This window comes from Rattus norvegicus, chromosome 13 (genome assembly GCF_036323735.1).
Source record: "Rattus norvegicus strain BN/NHsdMcwi chromosome 13, GRCr8, whole genome shotgun sequence".
NCBI lineage: Eukaryota > Metazoa > Chordata > Mammalia > Rodentia > Muridae > Rattus > Rattus norvegicus.
In genome coordinates this window covers 75,870,343-75,889,860 of record NC_086031.1, presented here as the reverse complement: position 1 = coordinate 75,889,860, position 19,518 = coordinate 75,870,343, and the positions used below count along the sequence as shown (strand labels likewise).

Below are 19,518 nucleotides of genomic sequence, written 5' to 3'. Positions count from 1 at the left end.
AGGCACCTAAGTTAAATCAGAATCAGATAAAGCATCTAAACAGCCCCATAATCCCTAAAGAAATAGAAGCAGTTATTAAAAGTCTCCCAACCAAACAAAGCTCAGGACCAGGTGGGTTTAGTGCAGAATTCTATCAGATCTTCAAAGAAGGCCTAATACCAATACTCTTCAAACTCTTCCACAAAATATACCTAATTCAGAGAGAATACTACACCTAATTCATTTTACGAAGCCACAATTATGCTTATACCTAAACCACACAAAGACCCAACAACAAAAAAAAGAACTTCAGACCAACTTCCCTTATGAATATCAATGTAAAAATACTGAATAAAATTCTTGCAAACTGAATCTAAGAACACATCAAAATGATCATCCATCATGACTAAGTAGGCTTCATCCCAGGAATGCAGGGATGGTTCAATATATGTAAATCCATCAACATAATCCACTATATAAACAAACTCAAAAAAAAAAACCCCACATGATTATCTAATTAAATGCTGAGAAAGCATTTGACAAAATTCAACACCCCTTCATAATAAAAGTCTTAGAAAGATCAGAAATTCAAGGCCCATACCTAAACATAGTAAAAGCAACATACAGCAAACCAGTGGCCAACATCAAACTAAATGGAGAGAAACTTGAAGCAATCCCACTAAAATCAGGGACAAGGCTGCCCACTCTCTTCAATATAGTACTCAAAGTCATAGCCAGAGCAATCAGACAACGAAAGGAAGTCAAAGGGATACAAATAGGAAGAGAAGAAATCAAAATATCACTATTTGTAGATGATATGATAGTATACTTAAGGGACCCCAAAAATTCCACCAGAGAACTCATAAACCTGACAGACAACTTCAGCAAAGTGGCTGGATATAAAATTAACTCAAACAAATCAGTAGCCTTCCTCTACTCAAAGGATAAACAAACTGAGAAAGAAATGAAGGAAACAATGCCCTTCAAAATAGTCACAAGTGACTCTAATCAAGCAAGTGAAAGAGCTGTATGACAAGAACTTCAAATCTCTGAAGAAAGAAATTGAAGATCTCAGAAGATGGAAAGATCTCCCATGCTCATGGATTGGCAGGATTAATAATGTCAAAATGGCCATCTTGCCAAAAGGAATCTACAGATTCAATGCAATCCCTATCAAACTTCCAACTCAATTATTCATAGAATTAGAGGAATTTACAAACTCATTTGGAATAACAAAAAATTCATGATGTCAAAAACTGTTCTCAACAATAAAAGAACCTCTGGGGGAATCACCATCCCTGACCTCAAGCAGTATTACAGAGCAATAGTGATAAAAACTGCATGGTATTGCTACAGAGACAGGCAGGTAGATCAATGGAATAGAACTGAAGACCCAGAAATGAATCCATGTACCTATGGTCACTTGATCTTTGACAAAGGAGCTAAAACCATCCAATGAAAAAAAGATAACATTTTAAACAAATGGTGCTGGTTCAACTGGAGGTCAGCATGTAGAAGAATGCAAAGCGATCTATTCTTATCACCCTGTACAAAGCTCAAGTCTAAGTGGATCAAGGACCTCCACATAAAACCAGATACACTGAAACTAATAGAAGAGAAAAGTGGGAAAGAGCCTCGAACACATGGGCACAGGGAGAAATTTCCTAAACAGAACACCAATGGCTTATGTTCCAAGATCAAGAATCGACAAACGGGACCTTATAAAATTGTAAAGCTTCTGTTAAGTCAAAGGGCACTGTCATTATGACAAAATGGCAACCAACAGCTTGAGAAAAGATCTTTACCAATCCTACATCTGATAGAAGGCTAATATCCAATATATACAAAGAATTCAAGAAGTTAAGACTCCAGAGAATCAAATAACCCTATTAAAAATTGGAGTACAGAGCTAAACAAAGAATTCTCAACTGAGGAATATCGAATGGCCCTGAATCACCTGAAGAAATGTTCAACATCCTTACTCATCAGGGAAATGCAAATCAAAACAACCCTGAGATTCTACCTCACACCAGTCAGAATGGCTAAGATCAAAAACTCAGCTAACAACAGATTCTGGCAAGGATGTGGAGAAAGACGAACACTCCTCCATTGTTGGTGGGATTGTAAGCTGGTACAACACTCTGGAAATCAGTCTGGAGGTTCCTCAGAAAATTGGACATAGTATTACCTGAGGACCCAGCTATACCATTCCTGGACATATACCCAAAAAGATGCTCCAACATATAACAAAGACACATGCTCCACTATGTTTATAGCAGCCTTATTTATAATAGCCAGAAACTGGAAAGAACCCAGATGTCCTTCAACAGAGGAATGGATACAGAAAATGTGGTACATCTATACAATGGAATATTACTCAGCTAATAAAAACAAAGACTTCATGAAATTCTTAGGCAAATGGATCGAACTAGGAAAATATCATCCTGAGTGAGGTAACCCGATCACAAAAGAACACCCATGGTATGCACTCAATGACAATTGGATATTAGACCAAAAGCTTGGAATACCCAAGATACAATTTACAGACTGCATGAAGCTCAAGAAGAAGGAAGATTAAAGTGTGGATGCTTCAGTACTTAGAAGGGGGAACAAAATACTCACAAGAGGATATGTGGAGACAAACTGTAAAGCAGAGACTGAAGGAAAGGCCATCCAGAGACTGCCACACATGGAGATCCATCCCACATGCAGTCACCAAACTCAGTCACTATTGGGGATGCCAAGAGGTGCATGCTGACAGGAGCCTGATATAGCTGTCTCCTGAGAGGCTCTGCCAGAACCTGACAAATACAGAGGCAGATGCTAGCAGCCAACCACTGGACTGAAAAAAGGGTCCCCTGTGGAGAAGGAGGTAGAGAAAGGACTGAGGTAGCTGAGGTGAATTGCAACCCCATAGGAAGAACAACAATATCAACCAACCAGACAACCCAGAACTCTCAGGGACTAAACCAACCACAGAGTACACATGGAGTGACCCATGACTCCAGCTGCATATGTCAGAGGGGATGGCCTTGTTGGGCATCAGTGGGAGGGTCCTTGGTCCTGTGAAAGCTTGATGCTCCAGTATTGGGGAATGCCAGGGAGGGAGGCAGGAAGGAGTAGATGGGTGGGTTAGGGAGCACCCTCATGGGGGGATGGGATGGAGAATTTCCAGAGGGGAAACCAGAAAGGGGGATAATATGAAATATAGATAGAAAAATTTTCCAATAAAAAATGAATTATGTATGTATATGAGTACCCTGTAGCTGTCTTCAGACAAATCAGAAGAGGGCATCAGATCCCATTATTGATGGTTGTGAACCACCATGTGGATGCTGGGAATTGAACTCAGGATGTCTGGTCAGCTATTAACCACTGAGCTGTCTCTCTGGCCCTGTTATAAGCCTGTTTAAATTGCTTATCTGATCTTAACTCTGGTAAGTGGTATATATCAAGAAAATTATCTGTTTCTTTTAGACTTTACAATTTGGTGAGAAAAGATTTTTAGAGTATGTCCTTTTAACTCTGGATTTTTGTTAATTTGGATGTATTTTTTTGTCTCTTTGCCTTTTAGTTAATTTGGATAGGGATTTGTCAATCTTACTGATTTTTTTCAAGAACCAGCTCTTTATTTCATTAATTATCTATGTTGTTTTGTTTCTATTTTGTTGATTTCAGCCTTGAGTTTGATTATTTCTTGCTGTCTACTTTTTTTGGGTGGAACAATACTTATTTTTCTAGAGTTTTCAGGTGTGTTAAGTTGCTAGTATGAGATCCCCCAAAACCTCTCTTTTAATATATGAACTCAGTACTATAAACTTGTCTCTTAGAACCACCTTCACTGGGTCCCATAAGTTGGGGTATGTTGTGTATTCATTACCTGGCGCTCACAGTGGCCACACCTATCAGGATTCTAGATTTTCCTACTATGCCCTACCACTCTCTCTTAAAAACCAGAGAGGGCAACAGAAACAAAGGCACAAAACATCCACCAAACAAAGACAAGACCAGCATTATGAATATCAACATCATGAATCATAATCTTCCCAAACCCAGATGCCATCATAAAAATATAATCAGTAGCAATCAGGACAGTATGTCTCCATTAGAGCCCAGCAACCTACCATAGTAGGCCCTGAAAGTTATAACACAGTTGAAGCACACGACAGAGACCTTAAAGTTGCCTTTATCAGTACAGCAGAGGTCTTTAAAAAGGGAATTAATAAATCTGTAAAGAAATCTATGAAAAGCACAAACAAACAGGAGAAGAAAATGAATAAAACATTTCAAGACATGAGAGTGGAAAGAGAATCCAAAAACCAAACTGAGGGAAATCTGGAGGTGAAAAATCCAGGAACTCAAACAGGAACCTCCGAGGCAAGGCTCACCAACAGAATACATCACCTAAATCAGAATCAGAGTTTAGATAAGTTTATTTGACTAAATTGGATCCTTTTATATTAACAATTCACCATCTTTTATAACATGACACAGCCACAGTGACATGATGGGTACACAAGCCCAGGAATGCAGCTCACCCACTACCACTACTGGGTTCCAGATCCACCTGGGCAACTCCGAAGGCATCCTGAGAAAACAAGTGCTCCATTTCTTCTACTGTCCCACTCAGCATAGCAATTCAGCAAATGATCAAAAGGGTTTACAATGCATCAATTAGTCCATACAAGAATTCATTCAATTTGAAAAATAGCCAGTTCCGTCATATATGCCAACACACCAATAAGGTATTTATGACACAGGATCTGTAAAAGAAAAAAATTGTGAATAGTATCATGATGACAAACAATTTGATATTTATGGGGTTTGCCATGTTTTTTGTTGATTTTACTTCATTTATTTTTAATTCTGTAGTTGTGTATGTACATATATACACATGCATGTAGGTACCCAAAGGGGCCAGAGACATCTGCACTTGGAGCTAGAATTACGGGGAGTTGTGAACTGCCTGATGTGGGTGCTGGGAACCCAAATCAGATCCCCTGCAAGAGCAATGCAGTTCTCAACCAACTAAGCCTGTTTAAACCAAATTGTAAAAGGCCAGAAGAGAGTGCTGATCCTCTGGAGCTGATGTCACAGTGGTTGTGACCTGCCCAGTATGGGTACTCGGAACTGGATCCTCAGGTTCTCTGCAAGAACAGTAAGTGCATTAATCACTAAGCCACTGTCTCTCTCCAGCTCTTGTTTTGTCTGAGACAGCATTTCACATAGCCCATGCTGGCTTTAAACTCCCTATGTTGCCAGAGATGACTTTGGACTATTGATCCTCTTGCTTCCACCCCGCAAGTGCCTTTTGTCTTTTAATGTTTAGTGCTTCCCATCAAAATTATGCTCCAGCCTACTGTCTCATTTTGACCTCCAGTTTGAAAACGTGTTTTAAGCAGTACTCATGGAACCTGACACGAGAAGTTCAAATACTGACTCCTCTTTTTATAAAAGAGTGATTTACTTTGTATCTTTATGCATGTATGTGCATGCCACAGCACATGTATGGAAGTCAGAGGATAACTTTCAGGAGTTAGTTCTCTTCTTGCACCATGTGGGATCCAGGGATCAAACTCAGGTCATCCTGCTTGGCAGCAAGTGCCTTTGCCCGCTGAGCCATCTTGGCAGCCCTTTAGATCCTTTTCTTCATAAGCTATCTTCAATGTATCACTTAAATTTATTCTGGCCTTGATTTTCTAAAATAAAATATAGATAAAAGTAAAGTGTTGTTCTAAAAATTAGAATTAATATCTACTAGGCCCAGAAAGGCAAATATGGCATATGCTCACTCATTTGTGAAAGCTAAAAACATCAATCTCAGTGAGTAATGGTACACACTTACGTCTCACTACTTTGGAAGGGAGGCAAGAGGGTTGGAAATGCAACATCATCTTCAGCTACATAATGAGTTCAAGGCCAGCCTGAGCTACATGAGACCCTTCCTCAAAACAAGACAAACCTCATAGAAGAAAATAAAGGTCACCAACAGCTAAGAGATAGAAAAAGTTTACATAATGGGTAATAAAAAACAACCAGGGGTTGGGGATTTAGCTCAGTGGTAGAGCGCTTGCCTAGGAAGCGCAAGGCCCTGGGTTCGATCCCCAGCTCTGAAAAAAAGAACCAAAAAAAAAAAAAAAAAAACAACCAGATAGGGGGTTGGGGATTTAGCTCAGTGGTAGAGCACTTGTCTAGCAAGAGTAAGGCCCTGGGTTTGGTCCCCAGCTCTGAAAAAAAGAAAACAAAAACCAGATAGAAGAAATTAATTCTAATGCTTTTATAGCACAATTGTGTGACTACAGTCTACAATTTATTATCTGAATCTGAAGGATTCAGGAGAATATGAAGACTCAAAAAAAGATAGATGGAAATGGAAATACTAATTACTGTAATTTTGCCTTTCTTGAGTCATACTATGCCCATAAGTATACACAAATAAGACAGAAAAAGTATAGCTCAGTGGCTGAGTACTTGTGTGTAAGAGGCCCTATGTTGAATTCCCACCACACAAACAGAAAAGGACAAATACACAGAAAATTTTAATAGAAAAAGTAAAATTAATCTCTTTAAGAGTCTTAATAATGGCAAAATAATAAGCATTTACTCAATATATATCGGGATATATATTTAAATATACCATAAGGGGACTAGAGAGATGGCTTAGTGGCTAAGAGCACTGGCTGCTCTTCCAGAGGACCCAGGTTCAATTCCCAGTACCCAAATGACATCTCACAAACAAATTCCAGTTTCAGTGGATCCAAAGTTTCCCTCTTCTGGCTTTCATGAATACCAGACATAGTACACACACGGTGCATGGATATATATGCAGACAAATACACCCATACACATAAATAAAAAATTAAAATAAATAATGTCTTAGGAGCCAACCACTTGTTTCTTCATAGAACATAAAAACCATGTCTCTGTGTCTTCTTTTCTAATGGCAACAGAAAAGTACTTATGGGCAAAAGTGACATCTTATTCTGTGGCTGGCTATAATTTTACCCCACACAAAAATGCTGTTTTTTAATAATTATTTCAAAATTTGGCAATTTTGAAAATTTCAATTGCTAGGAAGTAATTCATATTACTCAGCTCTACAGTGCACAATACATAGTGGCCTTCCACTGTAAGAGCAGCTCTAGGTGGCTAAAGACATTGTTAGGTCATTTATAAAGCATAAAATAAGTCTTTCTCTTGTCTTGGACTACTATGCATTCAAGTATGTTTCTCCATGTAAAAATATAATTACCACACATCTGGAAAACATGACAAGAAAAAAAATTTAATTAGATATATTTAAACTAACCTTTATTTTCCCATCCGTGTGTGCCGAAGCTACAGACGTTGAGACGCGAACCAATCTTGTGGCTGATAAGTGAATTCTGAAATGCCTATGGAAATGTGAATAAAGGCAGTTCATAAATAAGTCGACCTCCTCCTGGGTAACTTCCCCAGGTGTTTTGTGGACACTGTCCCATAAAGCTTTTGCATCCTCTGGATGTATGGCATAAGAAATATCTAAGCTCTGTGGGCTACAGGGCACAGACCAAAAGAATTCAGTAGTAGCCATGTAATGGTCCATTTTGCATGCAGTCCACATAGCAGCCATCCAGGAAAGATTAAATGCACTGATTGCTAAAGGACTAAAGCAACAGTCAAAAGTTTTCTGAAACCAGCCTCCGATTAGGGATGTGTTGGATTCCGCTCCATGTGCAAGGAATAAGGGTAGACAGGTGAAATCTTCTGAGACAGTCTCCTGAAGGTTCTCTCCAAATACACAACAGAACCAACCGGTCCACAACACTTTATCTTGTCTGTGTTCACGTGATGACTGGGATTCTGAACGAATCTACAAGGAAAAGTAAAAACATGTTCATTAAACTTGAAAGACCATTTACTTTTAAATTTTATCTTCTCAAAATTAATGAGTATATTAAAAGGCCGAGCATGGTGGCACATACTCAAAATCTCAGGCTGAATCAGGAAGTCAAGGAGTCCAAGGTAAGCCTTGGCTACATAGCAAGTTTGAAGCTGGGTGGTCTATGAGATACCACCTCAAATAATAAATGGATGGATGGACAGACAGACAGACAGATGGGCAGACAAATAGATGAATGTGCTACAATGGTGGCATAACCATTTTCTTATCAGATTTGAGGCTTGCTATACAGGAAGGAATTCTTGCCTAGAACTATACACCTAGGTTCTAGTGGGCAAGGTACTGACTGCTGTTTTATTGCTAAGTGGACATAAGGTCCCTTTCAAATTGCTTTCTAGAAATATCATGTTGTGCTCATGGATGAATACTGCTATCAGCTTTGGTCAGGAAAGTTCCTTTTGCTGTAGGCCACATAAACCTACAACTGGCCAGTGCTGAGAGTTAAGTGGTGGTTAAACAGATCCATACTACTCTCTCCAATGCTTGGAATTGCATTCATGGAAGAGTAGATGGGAAGAAGAGAGCCAGAGAAGAGCTGCAAGTATTATGGGATACTGTCTTCTAGCATGACCTGGCACTTGTACTCTTCAACTCTCTTCAGTTAATTCCTGCAGAAGATTGGGCTCATCAACATTCTCACTTGAAAGAGGGAGAAACTCAGCCCCATCCATCCCTAAGGATATACCAGCAGTTAATGACTACTACAGGAGAATATTTTAAGTTGCTTATATACCTGAAAATAACCCTCACCCATGCTCCTATAAACAGCACTAATTAAACTCATCGAGTCACCAAAAAAAAAAAAAAAAAAAAAAAAAAGCCAGGAAAGCATAAGGGATGAGGAGGAGATCAGCAAGAGTGGGAGGGGCATGGGAAATAATGATCAAAATGCATCATGTACAGGTATGAAATCCCCTTTTACAAGCAATTTATATATGCTTATAAAAACATTTTTAAAAAAGAACACAAAACAAAAGCCCAAAATAAAGTGCTAGCTTATGTGTGTAAGCCACCATGACCACCTTCATTTGTTTGTTTGTTTTTAAGTACTGTCCTTTTCTTACACCTCACTCTCCACTAATATCTCACTATGAACATGTAAGACAGATAAGATCTAATCGCTCTCCCACAGGAAAGCTCTGAAACCTGCTGATCCATAACACACCCCCCCACCAACCTCAGCTTCTCCAGTGTCTTCAAACCATTCCTCCTACGACAGGCACTCACAGCTTCAGAAAAAGGTTAATGACAAAGGCCTAAGAATCTAACTCAGTGGCAAAGTACAGAGTGTGCACAAGACTCTAGGTTAGAAAGAAACATCTAACTAGCTCATCTTTGACCTGGCGTGTACCATTAGTATGCTATCATATTACAGACCCTTGATTTTTAGTTAACAGCTTTATATATTTAAAAAACAAACAATCAAAAACAAAAAACCACCTGGAACTGAAAGGATGGCTCAGAGCAAAGAGCACTTGTTGCTCTTACAGAGGATGTGGGTTCAATTCCCAGCAGCCATATGATGGTTCAGAACCATCCATAATTCCAGTTCCAGATGATCTGATGTCCTCTTCTGACCTCCAAGGACACCAAGCACATATGTAGGAAGACATACATTCAGGCAAAACACACATAAAATAAAATGAACAAATCTAATTTTAAAAAAAGACAAAAAGCCTAATACATTCATCTTTGCTATTGTATGTAAGATGTAAATCTCCCCTCAACCTAGATCAAGGCAGTAAACTTACTTCTACTAAACTTTAAAGGTGTTTCAATTTGTCCCATTGTGCTCCTCTGTTCAAGATGTCTTAAAATCTTAATCATAGTCCCACAACCAACCCCTCAAATTTCCCATTGTGACTTACAAAGTAAACACACCTTCAAAACACTCAGAATAGTTTTTGTTAAAGCACTGACCAGGGTAACATTTATCATTGCCCCATATTTCTTAATAAAGGATCATTTAAACAGTTCCTTATATCATATCTTCTTACTCAAGAGATTATGGAGGACTGAAACATCTCCAAGACCAAATACTATATACATGTATCACACTGTCATGACCCAAGAGTCCTGTAAGCCTCTCAAGAAATGGCATTTTGAAACCCATTCCTTTCCAAAGTTCTGAAATTTCATGTTCCCACCAGCAATGCACAAAGGTTCCAAGTTCTTCAGACTTTCAGCCACATTTATTACTGTTATTTTGTTTTGTTTTTAAAGACAAGGTCTCCCTACCTAGCCATGGCTGTCCCAGAAGTCACTATGTAGACCATGCTGGCCTCTTAACTCACAGATTCATCAGCTTGACTCTGCCACTCAGGTGCAGGGACTGAAGGCAGCACCACCGTGTCCAGCTGTATTATTACATTTTAAACTTATATTGTGGTGGTCATGCTAGTGAAAAGCTTCGATTTGCAGTAATGGGAAAAATAATTTTTTCATGTACTCACTAGGACTTTGTGAGGATGGCTTGTGCTATGCTTATAAGCGAAATTCAGCAAAACAAATGGAGATTTGAAAACTCTCAGAAAAATGCTCTGGTTAAAATTTTGTTCTGTGTTTTCCTTCTAACTCCTTGAGCTGCATACTGCCTTGGGTAATCATTCTCTTCATCTTCATGGTACTTTAACTTTTTAAAAAAAATTCTTCTCTTGGCAGTCTCTCAGGTATTTAGGGTCAGAATCATTTGTAACTTGTCTAATAATTTGAAAAATACTTGAGCTATATGGCATTACCATCTGGAGGTAACAGTGAAGCAGCAATGTCCACCAAATTGGACATCCCTCTAGAGCCCTCTCCTGCACAAAGTGGACTTTTCATAACCAGCCAAATAGTGCCAGGTATGGTGGTGTACTGTAATCCTAGAATCTGAGAGGGGAAGAAGGATTAAGGTCAACTCAGCATGGCTTAAAACCATTGTGAGTCCAGGGTCAGCCCAAGGCTCCAGGAGACCCTATCTCAAAAGCCAAAACCGAACGAAGAGCAGGTAGAAGAGGGCAGATTTTAAATAGTTTTACTCTTGCAGGATATATGCTCTCTGTGACAACCAACAACTTAACTCCCTGTCCAACCCAAAGGTGGCCATAGGCAGTGGTGAGGCAAATGACAGGCTGTGTTCCAAGAAAAATGTTATTTCTAAAAGTAAGAACAAAAGTTGAAACAGGAATGCCCAAGTCTGAGTATCAGGTCAGCCAGGGCTATACAACACGACTGTTTTTAGGAGAAGGGGGAGAGAAAGAGATCATCAACTTACACATTAGTTTGCTGGCCTCTAAGTTATACAAATTAATCCAGTCTTTTTCTACAGCTTCAGAATTTAATTTCCTTTTTCAAAGATTAAGACTAGCTAACCTGGGGGTTGGGGATTTAGCTCAGTGGTAGAGCGCTTGCCTAGCAAGCTCAAGGCCCTGGGCTCGGTCCTCAGCTCTGGAAAAAAGAAAAAGACTAGCTAACCTGAACTGGGCACAGTCACACAAGCTTTTAATCCCAGCAACTGGAGGGCAGAGGAAGTCAGATCTCTGTGAGTTCTAGGCCATCCAGGGCTACATAGTAAGACCCTGTATCTAGAAAAGAAAAAAAGGGGCTGGAGAGATGGCTCAGTGGTTAAGAGCACTGGCTGCTCTTCCACAGGTCCTGAGCTCAATTCCCAGCACCCACATGGTGGCTCACAACCATCTGTAATGGGATCTGACGCCCTCTTCTGAAGAAAGCAACAGTGTACTCACATACATAATAATATTAAATTCTGATTTTTAAAAAATTCTATTTGTGTGTATGTGAGTGCATGCCAGAGTGGAGTGTAACGCCAGAAAATGCCTCTGTGGAATCAGTTCTTTCCTTCGACCTTTGGTTCCAGGCATCAAATTCAGACCACCAGGCTTGCCCAAGTGTCTTGACCTACTGAGCCATCTTGCCAGCACAAATTTCTTTTTTTTTTTTTTTGGTTCTTTTTTTTGGAGCTGGGGACCGAACCCAGGGCCTTGCGCTTCCTAGGCAAGCGCTCTACCACTGAGCTAAATCCCCAACCCCAGCACAAATTTCTTAAACTTCATTCATACTTCTGTATGCTTTCTAAAATCAGCAAAAGAATGTCCTACACATGTAGGAAATAAAAATTAAGTTGACCATAAACATTATAATATATTTTAATATATTTATCATTTATTATATAAAATTAACTATATTGTATAATTATATTATATTATATATTATAATATTACATTATAATATTATATGTATTATAAGAGTCGGGTGTTGGTGATGCATGCTTTTAATCACAGTACTTGGGAGGCAGAGGCAAGAAGATCTCTGTGAGTTTATGGCCTGTCTGGTCTACAGAGTAAGTTTCAGGATAGCAAGAACTACACAGAGAAATCCTGTCTTGACAAAAAACAAACAAACAAATAGTAAAAAACAAAACAAAACAAAACCCCACAAGCTTTGAGCCAGCAAGATGGGTCAGCAAATTAAAGCATTTGGTGTCATGCCTAAGAACATGACTTTGATCCCCAGGATCCTACATTAGAGAGAAGCAATTCTAGTAGGTTCTCCAAATTCCACAAGGGTACTGTGGCACGCACACACACACACACACACACACACACACACACACACACACACACACACTTAAATAAACAAATACATAAATGTAATCAAAGATGTTTTTAAGTTAAAAAAAGCAAATAAGAAAATACTACAATTTCCATTCCAAACCAACAAAACAGATTTCCCCCTGTAGGAAGCGAAGGCTGCATTTATGCTACTATACCTGGACAAGAAATGCTTCAGGGTCCCTTTGCGTCCCTTTCACTCCAAGAAGAGTAGAGAAAATCACTTTGATATTGAAGTCTTCTCCCACTTCCACAGCAAGTCCTTTTTGCTTTTCGGCAGCAATAAATGCACTTAGAAGTCTAGAATAGTCTTTGAGATTAGAATAGGAGAATTTATACAGGGGAGTTAAACTATATACAGTCCACTGTTTGTGGAGGAGAAATGCAACCTTCTGAGGATCGATATCTTCCTAAAACACACAAAAAAATCAAGACAAAGGTTTTAAAAGTAAAAAGCATATATAAGAACGTAATCATAGCAATTTATGTATTTAATATAAATCTACTACTTGGTACATGATCTTGTGTTCCTAAGTTTAACATCAAATGGAGTTTATAGGTCCTTCAAAGGTCCTCTGTTGTTGCCCTCCCTTCCCAAGTAGGAAGCTTTTCCCCTGGATGTTCATACAAGGCAGTTGTTTTATTCAGATCTGTTCTTAGTTCTTCTCTAAGAGAGTGTATCACTCCCAAGTCTGTCACTATCTCCTAAACCTTTTATGTTTCTTCACAGCACTTACTATGATCTGAATATATATGTCTTACTTTTCTTGTCTCCCTTTCCAATCAGAGTACAAGCCTGCTGGGGAAGGGTTTTGTCTATTCTGTTTACTCTACCTGTCAAAACATAAAACAATGCCATTTCACTGGATTTCAGTAAGCATTTCATAGGTGGACATCTATGTTTTACTCTCTATATATCTTGCAAATAGTGGTGCTGGCACTTAATGGCAGAGTAGTTGCCTAGCAGGGGCACAGCCCTGGGCTTACACTACACAAAGTATTTTTGAAGGATCTAGCTTGATTAGCCTTAAGTAATTTAACAAGTCCATTTTATGCAACAAAGCTGTAATGGTTTGAATATGCTTGGCCCAGAGTGTGGCACTATTTGGAGGTGTGGCCTTGTTAGAGAAAGTGTGTCACTGTGGGCATGGGCTTTAAGACCCTCATCCTAACCGTGAGAGTCTTCAGTGGCCTTCAAATGAAGTTGAAGTTGCACACCATGAACTCAGTGCGGAGGGTCCTTAGAACACTAAAAATATGACCCCACAAGACCACTCTTATCCACAGGACTCTGAAACATACCATAAAGATACAAGCTCAACTCATGTGCATATTAAATGAAGAAAATGGGCCCACTTTTAATTCTAGCACTCAGGAGGCAGAGGCTGGTGGATTTCTATGAGTTCAAGGTCAGTCTGGTCTACATAGTGAGTTCTAAGACAGCCAATGCTCTATAAAGAGACCCTGTCTCTAAAGAAGAAAGAGAGAGAGAGAGAGAAATGGAAGGAAGAAAGAAATTATGACAAGCATCCACAATAAAATTAAGCTGTAAAGAAAAATGAAACCGTGAGATTTGCAAGAAAATGGATAAGAGTCTTAGATGTTAGGTAAAGTAAGCCAGACAGGGAAAGACAAACACCTCATGTTTTCTCTAATATTCAGAATGTGGATGTGTGTATTTGTGTGTGGTCATGAGCAGAAGGAAGAGCCTGTAAGGGTAGGGACAGTAAGATGAAAGCAGAAAGGAAAACCACTTGGGAGGAGGAATAGGATCAGGTCGGAGAAGAAAACAAGGAAGTATAACATGCATGTGAACATGCCAGAGGGAAACCAGTCATTTTTATGTTCACTTAAAAAATGAACTTAAAAGACAAACGTGAGTGGGGTGGGTGGGTATGTGACTGTGACCCCAGCTCTCCTGAGGCAGGGGGAGACCGCCCACAAGTGCAAGGCCGAACTCTATGAGTAATCAGTGAACAGTCACTAAACATATAAGAAAATTATAACAATAAAAACCACTAAATTAGACATTTTCTATCTTTATATAAAATGTCTCAGAGGGCTTGGAGAAATGGCAGAGGACCAGTGTCTGGTTCTCAGCATCCACATGATGGTTCACAATCAATTCTAGGGAATCCATGCTCTCATCTGACTTCCTCAGGCACACATGTGGTACACATACATATATGCAGGCAAAGCACTATATATATATATATATATGGAAATCATATAGGTGTACATATGTCATCTCGGCTCTCAGAAAAAAGAAAGAATGACTAAGGAAATAAAGTCTCCCAGGTTGGGAGCATAGTTCAGCGGTAGATCTAAGCTTAACATATGCAAGGTATTAAACCCCCAATAGCTTTCTGGCCAAGAATATTACTTTCAGTACCAACATGAGCAATTCTTCATAAAAAGCAAACTTGTCTCCTATCCTAAAAGGCTCTAGATACACAGCACAAACAAGAGAAGGCTACATTGAAGGTACCAAAGAACACAACAGAACCTCTGTAACCTGCTAGACAATTCAAAGTTCAAGCATTGAGAAACATCATACAAATAAAAAAATGAGAAATATTCTAGCCAAACAGGGGAAAGCATGAGTCTGTATTCCTCAAAAATGCCAATGTCATAAGCCAAAAATATTGAAGAAATGATGTGGATTAAAGGAAAGTAGGAAAATAAAAGATATTGTGGTTAAAGTTAATTATTACTTAGCTATTCCTCATTTATCTATTAACTGAGAGATTAAGATACTAAAAGTATTAGTTATCTAAATTGATATATTCTTATTCATATATTCTCCAACACTGTCTAGCTCAAAGGTGTTGCAGGATATCTGATCACACTGTGAATCCTGAGATTGTGTTGTTTACTGGAAAAAACTGTTTCTAGTTGTGGTATGGGCTCAGCCCTAGCATACACCTTTGACCCAAGAGCTTTCTGGTTATTGTAAACAGGATTAAAATAAGAGTCAACCATTGGTCAAGAGGCAGAACAAACATTCAGTTGACCAGGAGTGAACATCAGAAAGAACCAGAGAATAAGAGGCAGTGAGAAGACAGACAGCAAGACACACAGGAATTAGAAGGGAGGCACATTAAGTCTGAGGAGTTTTTGAGACAGCATAGTCGAAGAGAACTTGCTTTGGGGACGCTAGCTGTGAGGGAAGGTCAACTGGGGGCTTTCTCTGCCTCTCTGAGCTAGCTGTCACCCCAGCACTGGCTCCCCCGTCTTCACTGATTAAAATCAAATGATTGAGATTTTGTTAAAAATAACACAAAGGGAGACAAATCATACCTGCAACTGTGAACACTGGGGAATTTTCCTTCGAGATGGACTGGGAAAAACTGAACTCTGTCTCCTGGCCAACTTCAGTCGTTTCTGCAGAGGGGTGGCACTCACAAAGTAGTCCTTAAGATTTGAGGTCCTTCGTCTAGAAGTTGGTCCTTGAGAATCATAAGTATCCATGGTCTGCATTTAAAAAAAAGTAGAACTCTAATCACTAAAAAGTAAAAAGTTAACCCATGCACAGTGCTCTCTTACATGCATTCTTACTCTCCTCCCTTTCCACTCCCCACCTTTTCCACATCCTCGGTTCTTGTCTTAGCCACTGTTCTATTACTGTGAAGAGAAATATCAAAACAAGAGATCTTTCAGTAGGAACTCAAGAATAAGTCAAATAACGTGATATACATGTTACAAAGGAGACGTGCAGAGCACAACAGGCTCTTCGCAATGACCCTAAAAAGCTGCCTCTAATTTGGCTCACAAATTTCAAAACCTGAGGAAAGACATGAGATGACTTTACGTGAGCACAAGGAAAGACAGACATTTACGACAACTGGCATGGTGGGTGGATGGCTCTCTTCCAAGGTCCCTGGAGGTTGGAAGACTCTATCAAGGGAGCAAAGGCACATCACAGTCTCTCTCTCTCTCTCTCTCTCTCTCTCTCTCTCACTCTCTCTCTCTCTCTCTCTCTCTCTCACACACACACACACACACACACACACACACACACACACACACACACACACGTGGAGAATGTGGAGAATGTGGAGATAAACCTGGTAGAGGAAGAAGTGGGAAGGAGAGCAAGGCACCACAAGCTCCTGCAACTCCTTGAAGAGTCCTGATCCACTGTACACAGTGTATGGTCTGACAAGGTTCCACAAAGGACCAGAGGCCAGGGCAGTGGCTGCTTCCTCTGTCTTCACAGACATCTCCCCGGGGATGTGGGGAAGGGGGAGAACTGGCCCCTCCCCTACAGACTCATGGACAGGCTCATGGACAGGGTAGTCAGACTTGGCCAAACAACACAGGTTGCACCCCAATTTGCCCTCGAATACATAAACACCCTAATTAGCTAAAAAGCGACACATAAGCTTATGTAATAAACAATAAAGTTAGGTCTGCACTCTGATGCTGGTCTCCCGAGTCTGAATCCGGAGCATCTTCGTGGGCTCCATCTCCACCTTCCTCCCACTTCCCGGTCCCTGTTCCCACACCCCCTTTCCTGAAGGAAGCTGCAAAGCAATGACCAGTCTCAGACTGGCCTCAGACCACCATTGAAAAAGAAAACCATGCTCCCAGGCTGGAGCACGCTCACTCCTGCTGGCTTTGCCATTTAACAATCCCAGGAGCCAGAAAGATATGAGATTTCTACTCTGAAAACCAGAGGGCATCTTTATAGACACAACCAGACCAACAATCTGCTGTAAGAGATACACACACACACACACACACACACACACACACACACACACACACACACGTACCTCAGGGGGCATGGCCATTTCCTCCTCCACAGAAGTGGTGTGCCAGAGGAGTGTGGTGACAACATTCTCTATGGAGGGTAAGTCACCTGGAAGAACCAGTTGTCTATATTAGGGAGCAGTGATCTCCTGCCATTAATTCTTCCTCAGTGGGCTTTGGCACCTTCTTATTCTTAGCTTTACCTGGATTCTCAAAACTCCAGAACTGGTGAGATGGCTCAGCCACTAAAGGAACTTGTAGCCAAGTTAGACAACCTGAGTTCCAATCCTGGAATCCGTACAGGAGGGAAGAACTGACTCCTGCAACTTGTCCTCTGACCACTGTACCCACCCCACAATACATGATCACACAGAGATAGAAGTATTAAAAAATAAAATAAAGGGCACCGCAGACAGGGATGCAACATTTAAAAAAGCATTTTTCATTTTCCCAAAGGCATAAAGTATTTCCATGATGTGAGCCTTGGCCACACTCCTGGTGAGTCTCCCATTAATGTGCACTTCACTGGATTTAGATTCGTGGCTCTGTCTTGTCCTTTCTCGTTGCTTTCTGCCTGCTTCCAGGACTTACAGAGAGACCTTCAGTGGGGCTCAGGAAAAGCTGCAGCTCCTTTGACTTGTGCCTGTGGAGGTCCCAGGCCAACTTTCTGGAAGGCTTCTTTATCTTTAGGGACACCTTGGCCTTCTCATCAGAGCAGTCTCGGGTTTGGTAGAAGAACTCCTAGTCGTTTTATTATTTTTGACTCTTTACATGTTCTTTTTGTCTGTAGCAGCCATGTAGGTCCACCCCACTTACCTGAACCCCTCTGTTAAAAATTGAACTTCCATCAATTGAACTTTACTTCAGAAAGCAGCATCTTCCTGCTGCCGCCACCTCTTCCCACTCTCCTCCCCACTTGTTTACTATTTAGATAGGAGTCTTCATCAGTTCTGTTTATACAGAATTTCCCTTAAAGTATGCTAACCGGGACAATAATTGCTAAGTATACATTACTTTCCAGGCGTGTTTGTCCGCACTTGACAAATATTAAGCCTTTGTTTGGGGGTGTTTTGTTTACATCGAGTGATAGTCTCTCTGTCTAGCCCAGGTTAGCCTAAAACTCACGGCAATCCTCTTGTCTCAACCTCTCTAGTGCTGGGACACATCTGATACTACTGTTCACGCCTCAAACGACCCCATTAAATAAGCTACTACGTTGCCAGCTGACTGGAGGGAAAGGTTCTAAGTATTTCTCAAGTCTGCACCTCCTTTGAATCTTATGCCTGCGGCAAACGATCCCTATCAGCAACTTTCTAGTATCCACAGAACTACATCTCTCGTCAAATTCTCTTGTACTCAGTTCCTAACACACAACTGAAACTCGGTAGTTTTCCTTGTGGTTAGTCCCTGAAGAAAGTCCCTGAGTTAATCACTGCAATATTGCCACAAAAGTCAGTCAACCCACTGCCCCCATACCAACGCTCACTGGAACGTTAACTTCCGTCTGTACCCATCTAAACACACAAAAGCATTGCAAAGACAACAGCACAAAACCTCTTACCAAAATTATGTCGTAATGACACTGTCGTCCATTCCGGATTCACGAATCATTCTTCAAGTTTGGCTCCAAGACCACGTCGAGACGAAAGGTTTTGGCTTTTTAAGAAGAAGAAAGAAAGCGGCCGAAATGACGGCTAAGAGAGAGCCGAAGCAATGCCAGGTGGGTTCAGAAGAGACATAAGGATCCCTGAAGGGAACCTAGCTTCCCTCGGGCGCGAGCAGCACCAGCAACTTCACCCTGGGAGAGACAGGTTCGCTTCCCAAGCAGCCCGGCTCTGCGACCTTCAGTCTTCGGAGGCTGGCGTCGGCCCACGAAAGACCGGGAGTCCCCAAGACCCTTCTCCGGAGCTCTCCTGAGACCATAAGTAGGCTTGAAACCTCCGTTCGCAAAGGCGCAACTCCACACTCGCCACGCCCTCCAGTTTAAAATCATTTCCCGACTTGCCCTGCGGCTGACCCGGAAAGCCTCTCCCGTAGCCCGCCGATTTCACGTAAATTAGCAACTGAAGTCGCCATTTTAACTGAGGGCAAGGCTTGGAGACTTTAACCTATAGCCTCAAATTCCCTATTGCGCCGCGTAGTTCTTCCGTTTTCCAACCGGTACGAAACTTTCTCGCAAACTTCCGCCCACAATAAACAAGGCGGAGGAACCCTCGCTCTGATTGGCCG

The 19,518-nt window shown here is 40.7% G+C and overlaps 1 protein-coding gene across 3 annotated transcripts; it reads right to left on the bottom strand.

Moving 5' to 3' along the window:
* Positions 1–4,394: 4,394 nt before the first annotated feature.
* Positions 4,395–19,382, bottom strand: Cenpl (centromere protein L). 3 transcript variants are annotated; one of them, NM_001033061.2, is made up of 6 exons: positions 18,851–19,258; positions 17,313–17,398; positions 15,835–16,008; positions 12,693–12,944; positions 7,289–7,831; positions 4,395–4,742 (listed from the first exon to the last, which is right to left on the bottom strand). In NM_001033061.2, the coding sequence occupies exons 2-6, from the start codon at positions 17,328–17,330 to the stop codon at positions 4,671–4,673; spliced, it is 1,059 nt and encodes a 352-aa protein (NP_001028233.2). In that variant the 5' UTR covers positions 17,331–17,398; positions 18,851–19,258; the 3' UTR covers positions 4,395–4,670. The 3 variants fall into 3 exon arrangements, with proteins under 3 accessions (NP_001028233.2, NP_001231690.1, XP_006250161.1); XM_006250099.5 differs by lacking the exon at positions 4,395–4,742 and adding an exon at positions 4,749–5,678 and having other exon boundaries at positions 18,851–19,382; NM_001244761.1 differs by lacking the exon at positions 17,313–17,398.
* Positions 19,383–19,518: the final 136 nt, after the last annotated feature.